Below are 22,878 nucleotides of genomic sequence, written 5' to 3'. Positions count from 1 at the left end.
TTGTCTTTTAGGCAAAAATCAGCAAGAAAGGTAAAAATATAAAAAAGTCACTATGACTAACTAAAAAAACAAAATGGATTATTGAAATAATCCATAAGGTCTGGAATGGCCATAGCATGATCAGATCATATAATAATGATGTGGCCATTCCAAACAATGAATGAGCAAAAGGATTAAAAATCAAGGATTTCTTGGGGAGGAAAAAAAAAAAAAAAAAAAAGGTGGAGGGTGGTTAAACAAATATTCAGATTAAATTGACATTAAATGAATGTAGTCAGGGCAATTGGCAGAAACAACTAATTTATAGATAATGCAAATATGTTTTCTGTTCAGATCACAGGTGTACATTGCTGAATATGCAGAGCAATGAACCACGATGCTTTTATCTAGAATTCACATACAAGCATGAGGACATACCAGGTTTTTATCTACTTTGGAACTAGATCTATTGTCATCAGCACTTGAAGCAGGGTCAGATAAATACCTGGAAGATAAAATCAATGAGTAGTAAGAGAAGATAGAAACTTGACACAAACCTACTATGCACACAGATTATTCAGCTAGAATGGCAACAGGAACTTACTGTCGGTTACTGTAATATGTGAATCCTACAAAAGGAAGCTGGTTCCCCACAAATGCTTTAGGTATTGGGAATGTTTCCTCATCGCCTTTATCTTCCTCCAAATCATCAAAGTTACTTGTATCAATGTCACTTGTTAAATCTGGTACCACTGGAGCCACAGCTAAGAAGAAAATGGAACAAATCAAAATGGTCCTCATGATGGTGATGAGGTTAGACATGTTAGCTTATTTATACAGAGAACACATAGGAAAAATTCCACCATCTTCCTAGAAGCCAGAGATGGCACTGGCTCTAGCTGTCCTTGTGCTGCTCTGCTGAGGCCTTTTAGCATTGATGGCAACGCAGAAAGGAGGAGATGGAGTAAAATAGGAAATTCAAGACCTGGTCAGAAACAGAGCTTTCGGGAATCAAGTACATACAAAATTAGTAAAGCATGTGATTGACCAGCGACTCCCAAACTGTGTGTCACAACGCCAAGCCATCAGGGATAACAGCACTACACAGTCCCGATATGGTGGCTGATATAAGCTCAGCCACCAAATCTGTAGCAGAGCACTGAACAGCTTTTAGCTTTGGGTGCTGGGGGAGGGTGGGAGTTAAAATAACAGTTAGTTATATTCACCTCTCTTGAGAGTCTGCCAATGTTCCTGACATCTTTGTCAGGCCTCTTGTGACGTCAAGAACCCCCGGGGGCGCTGTTGAAGCCTAAATCACAATCACCAAGTGTCCACTGAGGCCTATGTTTAGCCTCAAGGGATCATAACGTCACAAGACACCTGAAGATGATGCAAAGTGACTGCAGATGACACCATGAAAATGCACAGGAGTAGTGAGGCAAGGAAGGTGTTATTTTCACCCACCTCCCCAACTTACTCTGGGGTCAAGCCTTGGGAGCATAATATACACAGTGTGTGTGTGTGTGTGTGTGTGTGTGTGTGTGTGTGTGTGTGTGTGTGTGTGTGTGTGTGTGTGTGTGTGTGTGTGTGTGTACAGGAAACTAAGACATATCGAGGAGGAGAGGGGGCCACTCATTTTGCCAGAGTGGGGCCCCAAAGCTCCTGATAGCCAAACAGTTCTCAAGGGCAATATATCAATCTTGTAACCTACCTAGATTTCGGTTCTGCTTTTCCTTTTCACAATACAACAGTAGGTCATAAACCCCAATAGATAAGAACAAAAACTTTTAAGAATAAAGACCTTCAAAAATTATATAGGAGCTCCATTCAGCACCATCTTCACTGACAATGAACTTACTATCTCTGAGAGTCTCCCATGCCCATTGGTCATTTTTGAAGAAAAGGTGTCTTTTAATTTCTTCAACCCCATTCCGTCCTAGCCGAACTTCCCTGTAAGTGACAAAACAAACCTAATAAAAATATGCTTGTATTTAGGAGCCAGTCTGAAAGTAGAATCTGATTAACATTGCATATAGGCCATCAATAGCAGACTGGTGGGGTCTGAGAGTCAGACCCCACCACTGATCAGTTTGATGGAGGCCTTTCTGTTTGCCCCTTCAATCTATTATAGATGGCCGATCCTAAACATAGTCTATGGATATAACAAACCCTGAAAAGACAAAAGGTTGATTAGGTCCATAGACACAGTAATATGTGGCAAGTTAGCAAATAGTACAGCTGTTCGGGCATTCAGAACCACACACAGTTTGGTCAGTGAATGGAGATGTATTGCGACCAGCAGGTGCTACAAAAATTACTTCTAGTAGCAAAGCGATCAGACACTGAGCAATTTCTTTCCAACTTAAAGATCCAATACATTCAGGGGTGCAATGAGACTCCATTCACTAACAATATAATATAATAAATATATTTTATGTATATAGCGCCAACATATTCTGCAGCACTTTACAAACTGTATGGTTCAAGTACAGGCAAAATGAGGCTTTACAGGAGTAGCAAGCCAATTCACACAATAGGACTGCTCGCAAGAGCATCACCCTATGAGACATGAGTGAAAGAGTCGCAAGGTAACCCGGCGATCTTTGGTCATGGGACTAGAGCCACAGACAGATTCGCCATAGTGAGCAGTGTAGCACATCGTCCAGACAAGTGATGTCACCAAGAAAGAAATAGGACAAACTTATGATGTGGCTGTGTAAAGTTTATTGAAAGTTGTATTTAAAGTAGAACTCCCTCAGGGAAAAAAAAAAAAAAAAAAGTTACTCTGGCCGGTGAGAAAAGGTACATGATGTAAGTCATACAGGTAATGTCATCGGTGGCGGTATTTGTGAATGATCTACCCTCTCCTGGGTTACAGCTCTGTCAAGTTACCAGCTATGAGATTCCCCGACATCTTATGTGTGGAGCGGAAGTCAGTTATTCCATTTATTCCTGAGACTCACATAGAAGTTACTGGAGAGAGACTTCCTATCCACACATAAGAAGTGAGGTCAGATGAAAAGGTTTTTTCTGTGGCCCAGACAGAGTGAATATCTCACAAATATGATCACCATAAAGAAGATTACCTGAACTACAATATACATAATAAGCCTCTCTCATGGGTCAGAGAATAAAGAGTTTTATGGGAGCTCTATTTAGAATTTAAGGATCATTTTATTTACAAGAATGCGTCATCTTATACAGCAGGAGGAGCTGACATATATAGCGGTGTTAAGCAAGTTCCAGAATAACTTGTCAGCCATAATAAATGGTTTAAAAAAAAAAAAAAAAAAAAAAAAAAAAACCACACACCTTCAGTATAACCAAACTACATATTCATCGGCTCCTCCTGCCCTATAATATCCTGCATGCAGAGCGGACTACAATCTCAGTATGATGGGTTCTCCAAGACCATAACAGTGTTTACTGAAGAAATGGCTCTGCTCCTTATGGACAAATCTCTTCCTAAAGTAGCCGTCAGGTCACAGTTGACATGTTACAGACGAAGTGGTAAAGACAACTATAATAGAGGTAAATAAAGGATAAATATATCTGTATAGTGATATTTATTTTTTTTTTTTTTTTTATAGCCGGAACTATAACAAGAGGCCTAAGAAACATCAAGAGTAAAGAAGGGGCTACTTCAATGTAAGAGCAGTGAGACTCCCAGGACAAAATAAGACTGCTGAGATGCACTGTATGTCCATGAAGGATCTATCAGCAGATTGGAGCTGCAGTAAGGGCTTGTAGCAATTTTTAGACAGACTTTTTCACCTCCTTTACCAAATCAAGTTCTTAGCATCCATTAATAGGTGCTGCAGCACAGGTTACAGCACAGTTGGAAATTTCTATCAAGCATCCACCATTCCCGAGCAATGAGCGCATTTATTTTTGATGCCTGACGTGTTATTTAAGCATTGACAGTTGTGATGGGTGGGCGGTGTGACAGAGCTCCAGTCAGAGGCAGCCAGTGTCAGAGCTCAGAATCAATGGAGAAGAGACTAATAAATGATGCTAAGAAATGGGACTTGTTGAAGGTGGTAAAAGGTTCTCTAAGACAAAAGCCAACCCTGTAGACTCATTAAGGGAGATCTACTATTGCCTTTAAGTCGCTTATTTGGTGTAAATTTGCCACAAATGCGGCTTGTGCCAAAAACTGTTGCAAGTGGCATTTTTATGTGGCTCTTCACACAGCCACAAGGAGTAATGATGAGGGTGTGCTGTGGGAAGCACCTTAAAGGGGTATACCTTACAGGGGTTTTTACATCTGAGACGTTATGGCATACCCACAGAATATGGAACATGCATTTATCTGAGAAAATATAGATCCTTAAACCCATCTTTGAGTAGCAAGTGGACATTAAGACATCTCATGTCGATCTCCTAGACCCCCCAAACAAAAACCTTTAATACCCACAAGAAGGCATCATAAACCAACAAAGCAGAACACCCTAAAAAATAGCAGAACCAAAATAAGTGTCTGGAGGGTAAATAAGATTTGTTCTCCATGTGCACACCCCCGTTTAGACGGATATTGGCTATACTGGTCCATGTTCTATATGTCCATTAAGAAAATCGTATAAAAGCTACAAGTCAGACTACACAAGAGACTCTTCATTTTTGCAGAGATTAATTCAATGAAATTCCAACACATAACCCTTCACAATTTTCATACACAATCGCAGACTGCAAACATTTCCTTACAAAGGCACTTGTCAGTTCTTTTTCATGGCTTACATATACTCACAACTTGCTTTATTTAGATAAAAAATGACAGCACCAGACAGTGATTTTAAATGCATTCAATGCTGCTTGCAAACCCTAGAATATATATATATATGATTTTATCAGCCTCTACAAGTCATCCTGCCTGCTGCCTTATAAGGCTTTCCACTACAGTGCTGGGAGCACGGACCATTTCTACTGCTCATTTACTAGATTTTGCAATTTACAGGACGTAGAATAAAACACAGATTTATTCCAAGCCATGATTTGCCACTTTTCAGCTCACATTTGCTGCATCTTACCCCCCCACATACACACTCACACTAAAAGCAAACCTGTAAGATCCACAGCCTTCAGATCGTGCACACAGAACACTTCTGATGCATTTATGACATACCATAAACTAAGTTCACTGAGATGTTCAGGCCATGAGAATGATTTACAAGCTGCTCTGTAGCAGAACAAATCCCTCACTGCCTGGAAACTCCAGCTTTAGAGGGATTCCCTCAACAAGACGACCACAAATATACCAAGCAAAAACTAGCCAGTGGGTGCCGCTTCCAAAGCACTGCTGTATGCCACCACGTGGGCCCTGCTTACCCAATTACTGAAACCAGACAACACACTGTTGCATAGTACTGGATCCACTCAGCTTGCCTTTCATCATTTTTGCTGTTTCTACATAGCAAAAAAGAACCACAAAATACTTTATTGCAAGTACATTTCAGCATCTACTTTAGTCTAGGTGTAAAGTAGGTAAAAGTGGCACTAGAAAGTCACAAGCCCTAACACTCCTCAACCCTTTGTTCTTCAGTCTCATGACAACTGGCAATACAGGTACTTTCTGCAGTGGAAGAGATATTAAGTCATTTCAATACTATACAGTGGGAAAGTGGCTTTTGTTAATATAGAGGGCACACTTCTATAAAGTGGTCTAGTCCTTCTGCACAAACTCAGACAAATTAGATTTTCTCCTTAAACCACTATTTGATAATTAGGATAATATCAGATGTGATATAAACAATGTAATAAGCCATGATTCATCAGGCCAGGGAAACACCTTGCCTTAATGTTTAAGAGTAATGTGACAATTATCTTAAAAGGAATTGTTCAAGACAGAATTTAATTTTTCATTTGCATGTCCTATTCACAGGATAAGTCAACAGTATGTGATCTGCTGGGGTCTGACATAGATAAGCTATTCCCCAAGTCTCTGAGTGCCAGAAGCTGCTAGTATAGAGGTAGTGCGTGTGTGTAGATATATATATATATATATATATATATATATATATATATTATATTTGTTCCTCCCAGACCACATACTAATAAGCCATCCTGTAGCAAAGTCAGGAGAAATAACGTGTGAAAAAGTGCAATCATAATAAAATTATATAATATATTAATATATATATATATATATATATATATATATATATATATATATATATTTTTTTTTTAACAAGTAATAGTTGGAGCAACCTTTTAACACTTAAGCATGCCCAGAATATTTACCTGCACAAATCTGATGTTCCACAAAGAAATTAACAGCGTATGTAACCAAGATTAGCTACATCTGCCAATGACCTGCAGATAAACACTCATGTCTACCACAAGCCTTAGGTTCTGAATTTTTGACATTCCATGAAGACCTAGACAATATTCATCTGCATACAAACCAATAGATAAAAAGATCCCAATTCTAATAGTTCTACATCTCAGTCTGAATTTTTTTTTAACCTTTGAATTACAGATGTTGGACAAGCAGAATTTAAAGGAGCATTTCAAAACTAACACGAATATCCACAAAATTTAATCATAAATGTGCAAAAGATTCCTCATCAATTTTCTCGCAGTTACGCAGAATTCAGAGGTCAACGCATGTGCAAGTCTATTCATTCACTTCTATGGGCGTCTGAAAATTAGCTGAACAGGACATGAATGGAAAGACTGATGCATGCAAAGCCATCTGTCTATCCAGAGTGGCTACAGGATCAAGATAGATGCAGTCCTTAGAGGTGGGAACCATATCTATTGTGTATTTCTGACCTATACCGTGTTTAAAGAGGACCTTTCATGGTTTGGAGCACAGGCAGTTTTATATACTGCTGGAAAGCCGACAGTGTGCTGAATTCAGCACACTGTCTGTGCCCCGGGTGAAGAGCTAGTGGTGCTGGTACAGTAGCCCTTCACAGTCAGAAGGGCGTTTCTGACAGTCTCTCAGGAACGTCCTTCTTCACAGCAGCGCCTATAGCACTGTGCTGTGTGAGCGGGGAGGAATGCCCCCTCCCATCCTGATAATACTCGTCTATGGACGAGCACTGTGAGCAGAGGGAGGGGGGAGTTCCTCCCCGCTCACACTGTACAGCGCGATAGGCGCTGCTGTGAAGGATGTCCCTGACAAACTGTCAGAAATGCCCTTCTGACTGTGAAGGGCTACTGTACCAGCACCGCTAGCTCTTCACCCGGGGCACAGATCGGGAAAGCCGATAGTGCGCTGAATTCAGCGCACTGTCGGCTTTCCAGCAGTATACAGAACTGCCTGTGCCCTGGACCATGAAAGGTCCTCTTTAAATGTCAAATAGGAACACCCCTCTAACAAAGAATTATTGAAGAAAACCTTACCTGTCAGTGAGGAATGCACAGATCAAGTTTTTCGCCTCTTTTGAAATGTCACTGTCCTCTGGGAATGTAAGCGAGTTTTTGTGATTCATGATCTTGCTATATGTACCAACTAGTGAGTCTGCATAGAAGGGAGTATCTCCTGCAAAAACAGAAACACAACATTTCCACTGACTGACCACATACCAATGTATCAAAATCAGATGCATTTATTCTGAATAGGAAATGTTGAAGCAAAATAGTCTTAAAGCTAAGGCCCCATAGGACATTCCACAATAAAAAAAAAAAGCACTGCGGAAAAAACAGGGCAACAACGCATGCGGTTATTCCTGCAGCGATTTAGACAAAGTCTACGGAGTTTTCCTCTGTTACAATTATACTTACGGGGAAACTGCCAGCGTTTCCGTAGGTATAATTGACATGCTGTCCGCATCATGGCTTTTTTCCACAAAGTGGGCATGGGATTCGCTAGAATCCCATCCACTTTGCCCTTACTGTAGAACGTCACAATTTTTTCCATGGCAAAAATCGCGGCGTTAACATCCCATGAAGCCCCGGCCTAACATGGGAAAAGAAATTGCCTATGTAGTACATTCTACTAAATGATGATGATATATATCTCAAGTAACTTACCAACAAGCATTTCATATAGGAACACCCCTACAGACCACCAATCACATTCTCGTCCATAGTAACCGTCACCCCCCTGCGATTTTAATACTTCAGGGGAAATGTAGTCAGGAGTTCCTACAGCAGTGTCGCATCGTACCATTCCTTCCTGTGTATAAGAGGAAATACATTACTAGATCACCACACAAGCCAAAACCACCAGAGGGAAGAGACAGCAACAAAGCAAAGACTTTCTAAGGCTTTCTGGGGCCACATGGAAAAGACCACTGCAGCGTTTTACGATCACAGCAAGGTGGATGGGATTCTAGGGGTAAGTTCACACGGCGGAAAATGGATGCAGGGCACGGGCATCCCACCTCGGCACTCTGGATTGGGCCCAAATGAATGAACCTAATCAGGAATGAGTCTCGTGCCGATACCTGACTGAGGCTTGGTCCACGCATGCTTAGGTGATCAGTCCGTTTGAATCCAGTTTGAGATGAAAGACGGACTGATGCACATACTGATTGCAAACTGACACCTTTTTATGCTGATAGCAAACGCTGTTCGTTTGCTTTAGATATTTTTTTCTTTTACTCTCGGAGAAGACTTGACTAGAGGACAGAGTAGAGAGAAGGACATATACGGTAGCAAATGCCCTTATCTCTTCTCCGTTTACAATTTTCTACTTTTAACCCTTTCCCACTGATGGCATTTTTTGATTTTCGTTTTTGACTCCCCTCCTTCTAAACCCCGTAACTTTTATTTCTCCGCTCCCAGAGCCATATGAGGTCTTAATTTTTGCGGGACAAATTTTTCTTCATGATGCCACCATTAATTATTCTGTAGAATGTACTGGGAAGCAGGAAAAAAAAAAAAAAAAAATTCAGAATGGGGTGGATTTGAAGAAAAAAAATGCATTTCTGCGACTTTCTTACGGGCTTTGGTTTTACGGCGTTCACTGCATAGATCAGCCTGCAAAAGAAAGTCTGCAGACCGTCCGGGAGCCTTTAACAAGGCTCCCGGCTGTAATGGCAACATGACGTTGGCCCTGGAGCATGCTCCAGGAGCCGGCGATCACCGGCAAAATGGCGGCGCCCATGCGCCGCCGGGAAAATGGCGCCTCAGGCGCCTTTGACCGTGGCGCCGGAGGGGTTACACACCCGACATGCGCCGTACTATTACGGCGGATGTCGAAGGGGTTAATCCCCTTAGGGCTCGTTCACATCTGCGCCCGGGGTCTCCGTTCTGCAAGTTTCCGTTTCCTGCACGAAACTGGGCAGGAGACGGAAACTTGCAGTCATTTTTCAAACCCATTCATTTTACCGCAAAGTGGGCATATGATGTCTTTACCGTGTCTATTACAATTAGCCTATTGTCAGATATTTAACTACTGCCTTGTCAGTTGTCGCTCATGTGAAACAAACCGATACAAAGAAAAAAAAAAAAAAAAAAAAAAAAAAAAAAAAAAAAAAAAAAAACCACACCATGAAGGGGTGCAAATGTGTAGAATAAAAATTTATCAAAACAGTTATGATTCCTGAAGGAGAATTTTTTCAGCTTGCAAAAATGATCAGTTTGAACATACCCTTAGAGCTCTGGACTGTTAAGTTCCAGGAGAAACAACAGAGGAACATCAAAGGACAGTGGACATTTTCCTAGTCAATAGCACAAGTCTATAACCTGTGAGCAATGACTGCATGTCTAAGGGTGCATTCACACTGAGTAAACGCTAGCTTATTCTGAACGTAAAACACGTTCAGAATAAGCGGCGTCTAAAGCAGCTCCATTCATTTCTATGGGAGCGGGGATACGAGCGCTCCCCATAGAAATGAATGGGCTGCTTCTTTCACTCCGTGCAGTCCCATTGAAGTGAATGGGGAGTGCCGGCGTATACGGCAAGCTCTGCTCATGCCGGAGCGTACACGCCGGCACTCCCCATTCACTTCAATGGGACTGCACGGAGTGAAAGAAGCAGCCCATTCATTTCTATGGGGAGCGCTCGTATCCCCGCTCCCATAGAAATGAATGGAGCTGCTTTAGACGCCGCTTATTCTGAACGTGTTTTACGTTCAGAATAAGCTAGCGTTTACTCAGTGTGAATGCACCCTAAGAGTGTAGCAACTGGCCCTACTAACAAGTGAACGGCAACATCCAGTTACTGGTTTATTTCCACATTTCCAGGAAGGGAAACAGTGAAAATTTCAATGTTCCAGCACCATTGTTCATTGGTGAATAGAAGCATTTGCTAAGACATTTAAGGAGAGATGACAAGTCACCTCTAATTATATCTTAAAGTAATAAGTGAGAACCAACACGTCACCATTTCTACTCCCACTGCTGATGTCACCTAGGTTCCCAGACTTTTATATGGCAAATATACCTAGTCATACTACAAGATAAGAGCAGGGGCATATATTAGTTTATGACAGAGGCAGCTATAATGGTGGCCATAGAAGTTACTGAGCACTTCAATTGCTCAAAACTACAGATATTTACCCAACGTAAACTAAGGGCTTGTTCACATGGGGCAAGAGGGGGCAGATTCTGATGCCAAATCCACCTCTGAATCCGCCCCCTCACAATAGAGGTCTATGTAGAACTCTAGTTTCCTTTTTTCCGTGAGCGGTATGTTCCGGCTCATGGAAAAAAGAAGCGAGCTGCCTTTTCTTCAAGCGGATTCCGCGGCTGAGTCAGCCCCGGCGTCCGCCTCGCGGCAGCACCCTCCGGATTAGGCCTATTCATTTGGACCTACTCTGGAGCAGGAAGTCGTGACTGTTGGAAGTCGCGATAGTCATGGCAGGCACATTTTTGTCCTATTTTGACGTGGCTTCCAGCATCAGAATCAGGACCAAAATACGCAGTCCCGTGCCCAGTGTGAACGAGGCCTAACAAATACATTGGACCATCTATTCATCTTACCGAGTTCATCTTCATACAAGTACCAAAATCAGCAAGTTTTAGATGGCCACCCTTATCCAGCAGCATGTTGTCAGGCTTCACATCCCTGCAAGACAGAAAACCACTCACTAGCTTCAAGATAAATATTACATACAATGTATTTTTTATTCATTTTTTTTACATTTTTATATACACACAAATTTACACATACACTTTTTTTCATATAAAAATAAGCCGCTGACCGTAACCCCTTGATGCAACTGTGAAGAGCTTTCCTGAACTTACCTATGAATGAAGCCCATTGAATGAATGGCATCTAAGGCTAAAACCACTTCAGCTGTATAGAAACGTGCCCACTTCTCCGGTACATCATAGTTGCTCATTAAATTTACCAGGTCTCCCCCTGGCATGTACTCCATTACCATATAAAGATACCGATCATCTTGAAAAGCATAAAATAGCTGCACACACAGGAAAAATACAGGTTACATTTCTTGCTACAAAAATTTCAAAAAATAAAAAAAGAATTCAGTATGCGCAGACATGTGAAAATATCGGCAATAAAAACATATTATACACCATAATTGGGATAAGTTCTGTTCCCGGTAGTCTAGAAATATGGATTAATCAGCTCGCTGAAAGTACTTGCAAAGTATTAAATATAAAAACTAAAAAGGAGTTGTTTTACCAGACACACACACACACACACACACACACTTCCCAAAATTGTGCCTTGGCAGTGAAATGGGAGGGTGGGGTTGGATGGAGACATCAGCAGAGGTGACATCAAGAAGATATATCAACACCTCTAGTCTGGCACAGACCCAAAATGGCAGTAAATAGTTCACACTATGCTTTTCCATTATTCTCTTAGGACAACCCCCCTCCCCACATAAGTAGGCCTCAGATACAACAGATATGATAGTACTCCGTACATGTTGTCCTACTCCGTAATGTACAGTATATTCAGATGTGACTGCAGAGAGCACAATGTTCTCAGTGTAAAAATTCTGTATATAGGCACAAGGGAAAAATAAAATGAACTGGAAAGGGGTTTTGTACAATACATTACCAATAGACATATTATGCACATATTGCATACATAGGTGTGCAGTCTATTGACAGCCCTGTATACGGAAAGGATACCCAAGTATATACTAAAAAGGACATATAGCAAGGTTACAGATATAAGATATGGAAAGCAAAGGCCAACAGATTTGTCTAGTTATACTTAGAAGTAGTGACAACCGGCTGACAGTCATTTATTTTATGCACACATTCAGACATATTGCTCCTTAACAGTTTTATTAAAGAGATGTAATAATAAAATTTTAGTACCAAAGAAAATAAATTATTGTGTGTCCAACAAACCTGCACAACCCAAGGACTGTTGGCGAACGCCATAATATCTCTTTCTTCCCAGAAGAAAGCAGAATCTGATCGCTTTATCATTTCCAGCTTGCTTAGAAGCTTCATAGCATAGACTTTTCTAGAAGATTTGTGTCTCACCTTTAAAAACAAGAGTCATTCCATCAGATGTATAACCCAATAGTGAAGAATAAATAATAATAATAAATAATAATAATAATAATAATAATAATAATAATTCGAGGTACAACTATAAGACATAAAATTATCCAATTTTTATGAATTCCATGAATGTCAATTGGAATTAACTGTACTCCGCCATCTTTGGCAGTCTGTACACCGTGTATAGAGAAGCAGTGCAAATGCAGACCTCTGAGGCAGCTCCAGGTAGTAATCTGCAGTGCTGACAAACCCAAGCTGACCCTAAAGCCCTCATCACCCAATTTACACTTTGAAAATTGTGTCAGAAGCTCTACAAGGCACTACGATTACATTAATGTCATAAATTTGTGCCGGCAGACTCCGTTTAAAAGGAATCTTAACCATACATAGTGTAATATAATAAAATAAATAATAATAATTACACCAACCAGTTCAGGTGAGGAGGAGTATACTGCATGGCAAGCCCTTCTATACCAACTGACACATTGAGGTTTTCAAAAACGCAACAGATTGGGAAGTCGCAGCATTTCCGCTGCAGTGTCGATGGGATTTGCTAGAATGCCATCCACCCTGCAGGGATTGTAAAATGCTGCTGCCAAATTGCAGCATTTGCACCATGTGGAGTTTCAGGTTGAAAGTTGTATAAAAGTGCCATGTTCCTATGGTGCAGGCAAAAAAAACCAAAAAAAAAAAAACCTACCAGTTGGACTTCACCAAACGCGCCTCTGCCAATGACTTTAACCACTTCATAGTCTTCAGCCTTCATCCGTAAATCCCGAATTTTACTGATTGTATCTTTATCTGGAAATAAAAAGCAAGACTAAAATAAAAATGTTTCCTCACTGTACATGCTATTTTTAAGCACTACATTATTTCAGTTATTAAAATATTCCTGAGGTTCCTCCTGCAGTTTAGTTGGGACCAAACACGTGTGACTAAAAATTGCCACACTCTGGGGTCAATTCTGACCCCAGAGTATTATAAGCAGAGACCCAGGGGAGGCGAGCAAACTTTGGTGCTCTGATGCAACTCCATTTTCTCTTTCGGTAGTCTGACTGCCGTCAGAGACTGTTGCGTTTCCGCAGTGTCACAACGCCATGCGATTGCTGAGGCAGTCCCTGATGTCAGAAGTGCCAAAGAGAACAGGGAGCTCACCAAAGCCCAGGAGAGGTGAGAAGCGCTGATATTTAGGATTGCCCCTGGGACTCTGCTTATAATACTTGGAGGGTTTGAAGAGACCCCAGATTATAACAGAAGTTTTGGTTTGGTCCAAATGAAACCGCCTGTTTAACAATTTGGAGACAAATCTCGCAAAGTTCTCCAACACATACACACAAACTGAAAGGGGCACGGCCTAGTCACCATAGATTGTAATTAAGGTGAAGAGTCCGATTAACTGAGATTTAGGTTATAAGACACCCAGCCCTACAACATTCATATTTTTATCATTGAAAAAAATAGGCTTTAACATAAACCATGCAATGGGAATAAGTAATTTGTGTAGAGCTGTCACTCCAGAAACTAGAATACATTTACAGATTCCCAGTGGGCAGATCGTTCAGCTCCAAATTTGGTCATGGTTGAAAAAGGCTATTTTAATCCACAAGGGTCAACACTGGCATGAGATTGCATGGAAAAAGTTGAGAATGCTAGTGTTCTCCAAACAGAGCACTATTAAAAACTGAACCGCTGGAGCTTAATAGAAAGAACACCACAAATTACATTCAAGGGTTTCCCCCCCCCCCTTTCAAAATATGCAACTTATCAGATTTTTAAGAACTTGCTCAATCATCTCAGCCTGGCAAAAAAACAAGGATTCCTTTAAAGTTTCACAAAAGTGACATTAAAACAAAACAGTTCCTCAAGAGAGGAGTAACTCCAAAAGAAGATCCGACTGACAAAGTGTCAGAAACTGTTAAGTATTATACAACCTCGCCTACACAGCCAAAATACAGTCACGTCTTAAAGTGAACCTCAAATGTTTCCTATGAATCAGTGCAAGCAAAGCATGAAAGGTGGTAACACTTCTTATTACTGAAAATTACTCGCTATTCTTCCAATACCTGTCCTCCCTCTACAGGACTCATTGTTTAAGGCTGAGGCCCCACATTGAGGAAACCGCGTTTTTTGTTGAAAAAGTAAATGGAACTGAAGGTAGAGGTATAAGAAGCTTCCTATATATTTCCCATTCCTTTTGTCTTTTTGCAACTCATTGCTTTCTGTGACATTGTTCGATTATGGCTTTAGTTAGCCCATTTTCTGCCAATGGCAGGGAACATGTTACCTGAAGCTGTAATCAATTACCGTCACTGAAAACCCCAGTGTGCACCCGAGGCGGCAGCACGATGGCCGCTTTCCTCACCTCATTTCTCTCAGACCCAGAATATTCCTAGTACTTCTATATACCTGTCTGGGCCTGATCATGCGTCCAATGAGAATAGGTCTCATTCGCTCTAGTTTAAGGTGATCCAGACTACTGCCAGGAAAGCAGGTGTGGCGCAGGGTCCAATACTAGCTGTGGGTTTCAGCATGGGCAGTGTCCATGAGCAGAGTCTCAGGGCTCGTTCACATCTGCGCCCCGGGGTCTCCGTTCTGCAGGTTTCTGTTTCCTGCATGAAACTGGGCAGGAGACGGAAACCTGCTGTCATTTTTCAAACCCATTCAAATGAATGGGTTTGAAAAGTGTCTGGCTGTGAGTGCTGGTAAGCGTTTTGTGCTCTCCGCTGCAAAACAGGGGGTTTTTTTTAACCGGACACAAAGTCGGACATGCAGGACTTTGTGTCCAGTTTAAAAAAAAAACGGTTTCACCGCGGAGAGCACAAAATGCTCACCAGCGCTCACAGCCTGACTCTGTCTGACAGGTTTCCGTCTTCTGCATGCAGAAGACGGAAACCTCAGAACGGAGACCCGGACGCTGGTGTGAACTCAGCATCAGGCGTATTATTGGACTTTTTTTTTCAGGCATTACTGCAGCTTCTGACTACAGGGTTTATTTGTAGTCAGTAACCATGGAGTCCATTACCATTTTCAAAATGTATTCTCAATGAGGCTAGAGAAGGTGTAATGAATAAAAAAAATACAATCTAAGCACACTCACCTATTCCCAACAGCTTATTATTGGAAGTCCCATGTCCCACATTATACTGAGACCTATCCGTGGCCTCAGCAGACACTGGTAAGAAACCCAGTTATGTACGTGAGTGATATTATCAATCCCTGTCTGCCGTGAGACCATTGAATGGACTGACAGAGCACAGGTAGCAGGAGAGTATGCTTCATTCTACACCTCCAGCCTCTTTAATACTTGGACAAACCCTTTAACATCTAGGAGGCTTGAAAGCCTAATACGTAATTTTGAGAATTGGTTACAATGGCAACAAATGCAAACAAAACTGAGTAACCTCCTAGACATTCGGTTTGTAATGTTTTTATCTTCTAGACGTAAAGAAGGCTTCCATTCACTGACAAAACTATAGATCCTCAAAAAGGTTAGGAACTGAACTTATGTATTTTATAAAGAGGCAAACATTCGTCACAAGCTCAAATTATTATGAATTACACGGTCCTCTTATTAACCATTAGTCTAAATCCAAGTATGTGTATACTGTATAGCATGCAATATTGTCTAAGACACTGGTGCTAGAGAGTGGACCGCACTTCTCAAGGCATAATTTGTCAGTTATGCCCACATAGTACCAAGCACAGTACTAGCTCAGCGTTAACGTTGTTTCCTCATTTACCAACAGTATATTTACCTAGTTACTCATGAACTACCACGCCTTAAGCAACATCTATAGTCCAGCTTTACCTAGGAAACTACAGGCCAGTCATGTATAGTATGAAAGATCTTCTTAGACTATTCCATAAAACATTCTGCAGACTCCTCTTCTTTCATTTACAAAAAAAAAATACAATACAAAGTTCTTACATCGATTTAGGAAGTTGTCAATGTTCTTGTTTTTCCTCATAGCTGGGAAGTCCAAGTCATACACCATAGCGTCCAAGCCATCCTGCAAGATAAAAAGAACATACAAAGCTCAGAGATATGGAAACCCCATGTACATTTATAAGCCAGATATAACGCAAATTTAACAATCCTTCATACTAAAAGAAAGCTGCTCAAGGTGTAAAGATATTATATTCTTATATTAAAAATGTTCGGGCCAGTTCCACTGAGAATCAACATGTGTCTTTAGTCTAATGCTCATTTTAAGACATGTCCACGACAAACAGCTGTAAAAAGGCTATTCAGGCACCGTAAAAGTTATATTAAACTACCCCCCAGTTTTAAAATAATACCCTAAAAAACAATGTGATCTACTTACACATTGTGCACGCTGGGCGGGCATTCAGGGTGCGCCGTCTTCTTCATCCATGCCTTCTCTTCCTCCAGATGTCCTCGGGTCCCATCTTCCTCAGGCGCTCGCGAACTGACATTTGCTAAAAAAAAAAAAAGGCCTTGGCGCATGCGTAGTAGCCATAGTAGAAGCAGCATGCTACTGTGCATATGCCCAGGCCATTTTTTTAAGCAAATGTCAGTTCGCGAGCGCCGGAGGAAGACGGGACCTGAGGACATCGCAGGAAGAGGAGGAGTAGATGAAGAAGACGTCGGACCCTGAATGCCCTAGAGCCCGGGTAGTTTAGTATAACATTTACGGTGCCTGAATAGCCTTTTTAAAGGCTATTCACACATATGTGGGGCTCTATCAGCATGATTTTGCTGATCAAGCCCCCTTTAAAGATGCAGATTTTGGTGCTAGATTTGAATCAGACTTTGGAGAAGAGTGCCACTGTATTTAGCCTTTATTAGACAGGCCCAAATTCCTAATTGAGCATGCGAATATTAATAAATTCTGAGCCAGTCACAATCCACAAGATGCTTTTTTCCCCCCCTTTAGCTAAAAAGCGACTGCCTTCCATTGAAATGATTGAGAATGGAGAGGCAGATTTCAAGCAGATTCTGTGTCAAATTCAGTGCCAAATTCCTACGTGTGAACACCTCCCGAGTTGACAAACTTCTACAGCGGTTCAGAATCTTTGGTTTGTAGACATGATACAATAGGGAAACAATACATTATATGGATAAAAGCCATCAATGAACTAAGGTGCTCTATTCATTTCCATTACCACAGGCGTATAGTTCCAGCACCTAGTCATGCAGGCTGACTTCACAGCAAGCAATTCTGTCACTAAGGTGTAGGAGGTGCTCACAATCCCAGTGTGGTAGTGTAACAGGACAGCACTGGTGTAACAAGTCAGCTTTGACAATGCTTCCCTCCTAGATATTCTATGGGCAACTGTGAGATGTATTTCTTATAAGTGGAAGCGTTTAGGAACTGCAACTCAGCGCCCAGAGCCCTCAGCTCTGTAGCCGTTTACCATAGTACATGGCCAAGTGCTGAGGCACATAAAGCATAAAAGTCGCCAACAGTCTGCTGACTCAGTACCTGCAGAGCGCCAACCTTCATCTACCACAGACCTGGGCATTGTACGGCCCACATCTGGCCCTCTGTCTCTGACCAGCCTGCATAGGGTGTAGTATAAAGGTAGATGCCAAATGGCAAGTCGGATAAAGGACCTTTGATGATGTGAGCTAAAGGACCTTTGATGACAAGGCTATGATAAGACTCTTAAGTGGACGGAGCCACACAGGAAAGTGCGGTGTTACACAGAAAGAGCAAGCTGCGGAGAGTGAAGACTGATGGAAGATAAGGAGGAGAGAAGGGTCCGTATGTGTGAGAAAGAGGAGAGAACTTGGGGCAGATGGAGGGGGGGGGGGGGGACATTAAACTGAGGTCAACTAGCCCTCTAGAACCGTTTAAATTTCTCATGTGGCCCCATGGGAAAATTAAATGCCCACCCCTGATCTAGCATCAACATCAGAAAAACCCATTCCAAGAGCTTCATAGCATGGCTTTTCATGGCCAAGTACGCTGGGTTCACACTAGCGCTCGGGTCTCCGTTCTGTGGTTTCAGTCTTCTGCATGCAAGAAGACGGAAACCACAGACCGGGTCAAGCCGTGAGCGGTGGTGAGCGTTTTATGCTCTCTGCTGCGAAACCGTTTTTTTTTTAAATTGGAGACAGAGTACTGCATGTCCGACTGTGTCCGGTTTAAAAGAAAAAAAGCGGTTTCGCGGCGGAGAGCATAAAACGCTCACCACCGCTCACGGCCGGACATCTTTCAAACCCATTCAAATGAATGGGTATGAAAGAGTCCTGCAGGTTTCCGTCTCCTGCCTCTGTTTGCAGGAAACGGAAACCTGCAGAACGGAGACTGGGTGCAGATGTGAACGAGCCCGTAGCTGCATGCAAGCCTTACATCACCAAGGACAGTGTCTTATATAGTAATATAGAACTAGAACGGAGACTGCTATCCTGATCCTCCCAGCCAAAGCTCTTCAAAATGGAATGGCTAAAAATTCTGGTTTAACTCCAACTCCAGCACCCCGGTACTTTTGGCCATAGTTTATATCCCAGATCATATGTGCGCAGAGGTTTTAGAACTTCCTCAGGTTTGATTTACAGGTAAGCTCTGGATATATTTGTTTTTATTAAAACAGGAATAACTTGTAACAGGTTACCAGAGATTGGCTGTATCAGAAGACTGGAGAAAGATACCCTCAAAGGAAACCTGTACGGCACTGTGGCAGTCTCAAGATGCTGCCTACTCCATGGTTTTGAATTAAACGTTATAAAAAGATACATTATCGGTTAGTGCCTGCTAATGTCCTTATTGGGGGACAGGGGTCTGCTTTAAACATGTGACGGACAGCCATTGGCATTAGAATACCTTTTCCTACAAATACCACGACAGAAGTACCTTTATACAGGCTATGCTTCTCCTACCTTTATTATTCTCATGCGCGTTGCCGTTTTTTATGATTTTTTTTTTTTCTTCCATTTGTAAATGAGTCTTCAGAAAGCACAAGGGGCATCTCCTATGCTATCCGAAGACTCTCCAGCACCGCCTCTGTTTCCTCCCGACCGCGTTACTAGTCGGCAGAGCGGACAGCGCATGTCTGTTCAGCCATTTTTCTGTGGTTGAACGAACACTTGTGTAAGAGGCCACATGAAAATGGCCAAATGGACATGCGCAGTTGGCTCTGCCGGCTGATGACGCGGCCAACATGCAGTAAGAAGATGCTATCCAAAGGCTCTGCAGCAACACCTCTGTCATCTTCTCCTTACTGCATCTTGGCCGCGTCAACAGTCGGCAGAGCCAACTGCGCATGTCCATTTGGCCTCTTCGTGCTTTCTGAAAGACTCACTTGCATATGCAAGAAAAAAAAAAAAAAAGAATATTCAAAAACTTTTGCATGGATCAGAGTAATAAAGGTAGGAGAAGAATAGCCTTTCTAAAGGCTACTCTGACATGGAATTTGTAGATAAAGGGATTGAAGTGATAGGATCACTTTAACGTTAAAAGGTTAACTGAAGATAAACATCCGATAAAGCCATTATTTTGGAAAAACATGAGTCCTACACCCCATAGTATGTCCGCCAAAACAACAGACATGAAGAATTTGGTGAACGCAAACAGATCAATTTCCAATTAAATCAATGGAATTAACATATTTATGACAGACCTGTTACAGTCAGTTGACATTTTATAAAGGGATGCCAGCAATGGACACCAACAACAGTAATGCAAACACACCCTTAATGTTGGGGCTTTGAAACCCCCCCCCCCCCCCCATTCCCTCCAAAATGCTGAAATAAAGCTGACCCTTGTAGAAAGGAGCTGAATGTCGCACCAGGGGTAATCCCAAGTCTCGTGGTACACAGCCCTACACACACTAATAGCTGCGTATGGACCAATCTGAAGGTAAACTCCTTATAAAAAGGGGTAAAGATATTTTTGACCTATCCTAAAATTAGGTGATAAATATCTGAAGCAGACAGCTCTGTTCTCTGTAGTCACTGGTGCTCAACCCTAATCCAAGTGATGACCTGTAGTAACCCGATCTAGATTTTTAATCCAGAAAACCCAGTTGAGTCACCGCAATCAATTATTAAAGAAATTAAAGGTGATGAGTTTTCTTAACTATTTTACTTTGAAACTTCAGAGGAGACGCAGAGCCTAGATCTAATAGCTGAACAGAGTCCTGGATACAACAATGAGAGCCAAATTACGAAACAAACCAACTAAAGATGGTCATGTATAGGATACAGTCATCAGCCTCCTGCTGGTAACGGGTGTATTCAAAATGTATGTGGTCTTCCATTATCCAGCCTTTTAAATTAGTCTTGTGGGGTGTTGTGAGTCGGCCCCTCACTAGTCAGCTGTGGATATGGATTGCTACTTGTTCAGTGTTTACTTGAGGACAAAGGGTATTGGACTTACAAATGCATTTTTTTGTTTTTGTTTTTACAGCAGTGGTGCAAGAGTATTGAGCTTCGTCCTATTCACTTGAATAAGACAATGCTGTAATACATTATTACTTATACCTTATCTCAATAAACTGACACCTGAGGAAGAATTGGTGAGGACGTGAGTGAAGAAGGGAATCCGAGTACAACTAGGTTTTGGGCAAATATTGTATCTGTTTAGTTCTAAATTTCTTACTTTTCATAGAAAGCCTTTACACAATATAAGAGTATTTGGTCAAGAGAACCTGTTGTAGAGAATTCTAGTAAAAGCAAAAATCATCCCTAGTCCTCTACTAAGGTCAATGCAGCCAATCTGCAAATGCTGGACAACTGAATAATGGGTGCGGTGGTGTTTTTTTTGGTCATGCTTTTATAATCATGGACATCCCCTCCATACATAGTTCTATAGATCCATCATGTACATAGTATGAACTACTTAGGAGTAAAGATGCCAGGGTGGTCCTAAAATCAAGCCATTTCATTAGACACCTTCAAGCATTCCTTTACACCTGCTATAAGAATTCTAATATGGAAAACCCACTCATACAATTCTCTAGCAGATGCAGCAAAGTAGCTTCCAGGTGAAGCCACGATCGGAGATTAAAAGCAAACTTCAAACAAGGCCAGAACCATATTTTAGCTTTAAAACATACTAAAAATAAGGAAATTTAGTAAGTCATCACCTTATAACCTGCAGGTGCTAACATTTCCATTACAGTGTATAGAAACACTTTGCCGCGGTCCAAATGTCTTTTACAGACGTCAATGGCAGCAGCGACTTCAGCAGGCTAAAAATAGGCCCGGTGCTCCATTATGGGAAGAAAGAAATGCATTCTTGGAAAGCATACAAGATTATGATGAAAAAGATGCATTTCTTCCACAATACGTGCACAGGACACTAGGAGTTACCCTGGACAATACCATTCCTTCATCAGGATTGCGTCCATGTGGGCATGGGGTGGATGAACCCATGAATATTTCTACATTGCTAAACTGCATTTTTACTGAAATCCGAGAAAGGTTTATGTGCTTCCAAAGAAAACAAAATTCCTACAAGTGAATGATGGCAGTAAAGTGCTGAATGAACACCAGGCAAGCAACATTACTTCTCTGATGTTATACGGAATAAAAACAGAGAAAACATACAAGATCCTGCAAAGCCACAAAGCCAGCTGCAAAACAGGGGAAGGGGCTGTGAAAACACAAAGACGTCTACAACAGCGGCTTCTTAATAGTTAAAAATGTAGTAACAAACCATGGATTAAAATACACAAGTTCTGAAGAAAAATTATTCCATTAGAAAAATAAAACATTATGGGGGTAGAGCGACCGTTAAGTTTTTCAGAGCTAATGCAAATGCCGGGCTCCGTCTGCATCTGCCGCTATCAAGGGTAAAATCCATTTCAACAAACATTTATAACGGTAGTGTGAACTTACTCTTACAAGGCAAACCAATGCTACTACAATCCAAACACACTATTGCTGAGGCCCCAGCTTCTTTTGTTGCAAATTTTCCTGTTTTTTTTTTTTTTTTTTTTTGGGGGGGGGGTTAAACCAAACCTAGGAGTGGGTACAAAAGGAATGGGAAATGTATAGAAAGTACTTCCACGTTTTTGCTGTATCCACTCCTGGCTTTGGCCCCCAAAAAAACAAAAAATAAATAAAAACCCCAGCAAAATCTGGGGTGAGGGGAATCTGCGTTTCCGCAACCTAAGGCCTCAGCCTATAACACGAAGTGGTCGCTAAGGCAGTGGATTACTCCAAGACTGTTATGTCACCGTACTGTACATGTGCACACTGTACTATTCTACACGCGTCCATCCCAGGTTTATTTTTCCGTCTTCGCACGCTATTGCAACAGAGAGGTGTGTTTAAAACAAACAGCTCTGGCTCCATCTGATAGACAAGATATCAGACCGCCATCTTCAGGTGGGGGGAGGGCGAAGGATAGCCATATTGTCATGGAAACTGTCCTGAGGATGCTGCAAAAGCATAGGACTTTATTATTTTTAAAGAAGTTTTTTTTCTTTAAAAAAATTAAAATTTATCTTAAAACTTTTTGAAGTACACAAAACCATTTAACCACTTTGTTTATTTGTACATTACCCATGCTTCAGTGGAAAGAGCCTTGGCAGCGCGCCATT

The 22,878-nt window shown here is 41.5% G+C and overlaps 1 protein-coding gene across 3 annotated transcripts in view; it reads right to left on the bottom strand.

Moving 5' to 3' along the window:
• Positions 1–22,878, bottom strand: part of ROCK1 (Rho associated coiled-coil containing protein kinase 1) — an 80,568-nt gene that overhangs the window by 34,669 nt on the left and 23,021 nt on the right. For all 3 annotated transcript variants that reach the window (XR_012715448.1, XM_075270625.1, XM_075270626.1), the window contains exons 2-11: positions 16,292–16,373; positions 13,064–13,164; positions 12,205–12,342; positions 11,119–11,294; positions 10,855–10,939; positions 7,957–8,101; positions 7,327–7,465; positions 1,838–1,929; positions 584–743; positions 418–484 (exon numbers count right to left, since the gene is read on the bottom strand). Coding sequence is in view for 2 of the 3 variants with exons in the window: in XM_075270625.1 (XP_075126726.1) it covers positions 418–484; positions 584–743; positions 1,838–1,929; positions 7,327–7,465; positions 7,957–8,101; positions 10,855–10,939; positions 11,119–11,294; positions 12,205–12,342; positions 13,064–13,164; positions 16,292–16,373 (1,185 nt within the window). In the remaining variant the exon portion in view is untranslated. The remainder of the gene's footprint in view (positions 1–417; positions 485–583; positions 744–1,837; positions 1,930–7,326; positions 7,466–7,956; positions 8,102–10,854; positions 10,940–11,118; positions 11,295–12,204; positions 12,343–13,063; positions 13,165–16,291; positions 16,374–22,878) is intronic.

Source organism: Leptodactylus fuscus, chromosome 4 (assembly GCF_031893055.1).
Source record: "Leptodactylus fuscus isolate aLepFus1 chromosome 4, aLepFus1.hap2, whole genome shotgun sequence".
NCBI lineage: Eukaryota > Metazoa > Chordata > Amphibia > Anura > Leptodactylidae > Leptodactylus > Leptodactylus fuscus.
This window is presented reverse-complemented; position numbering and strand designations above follow the sequence as displayed.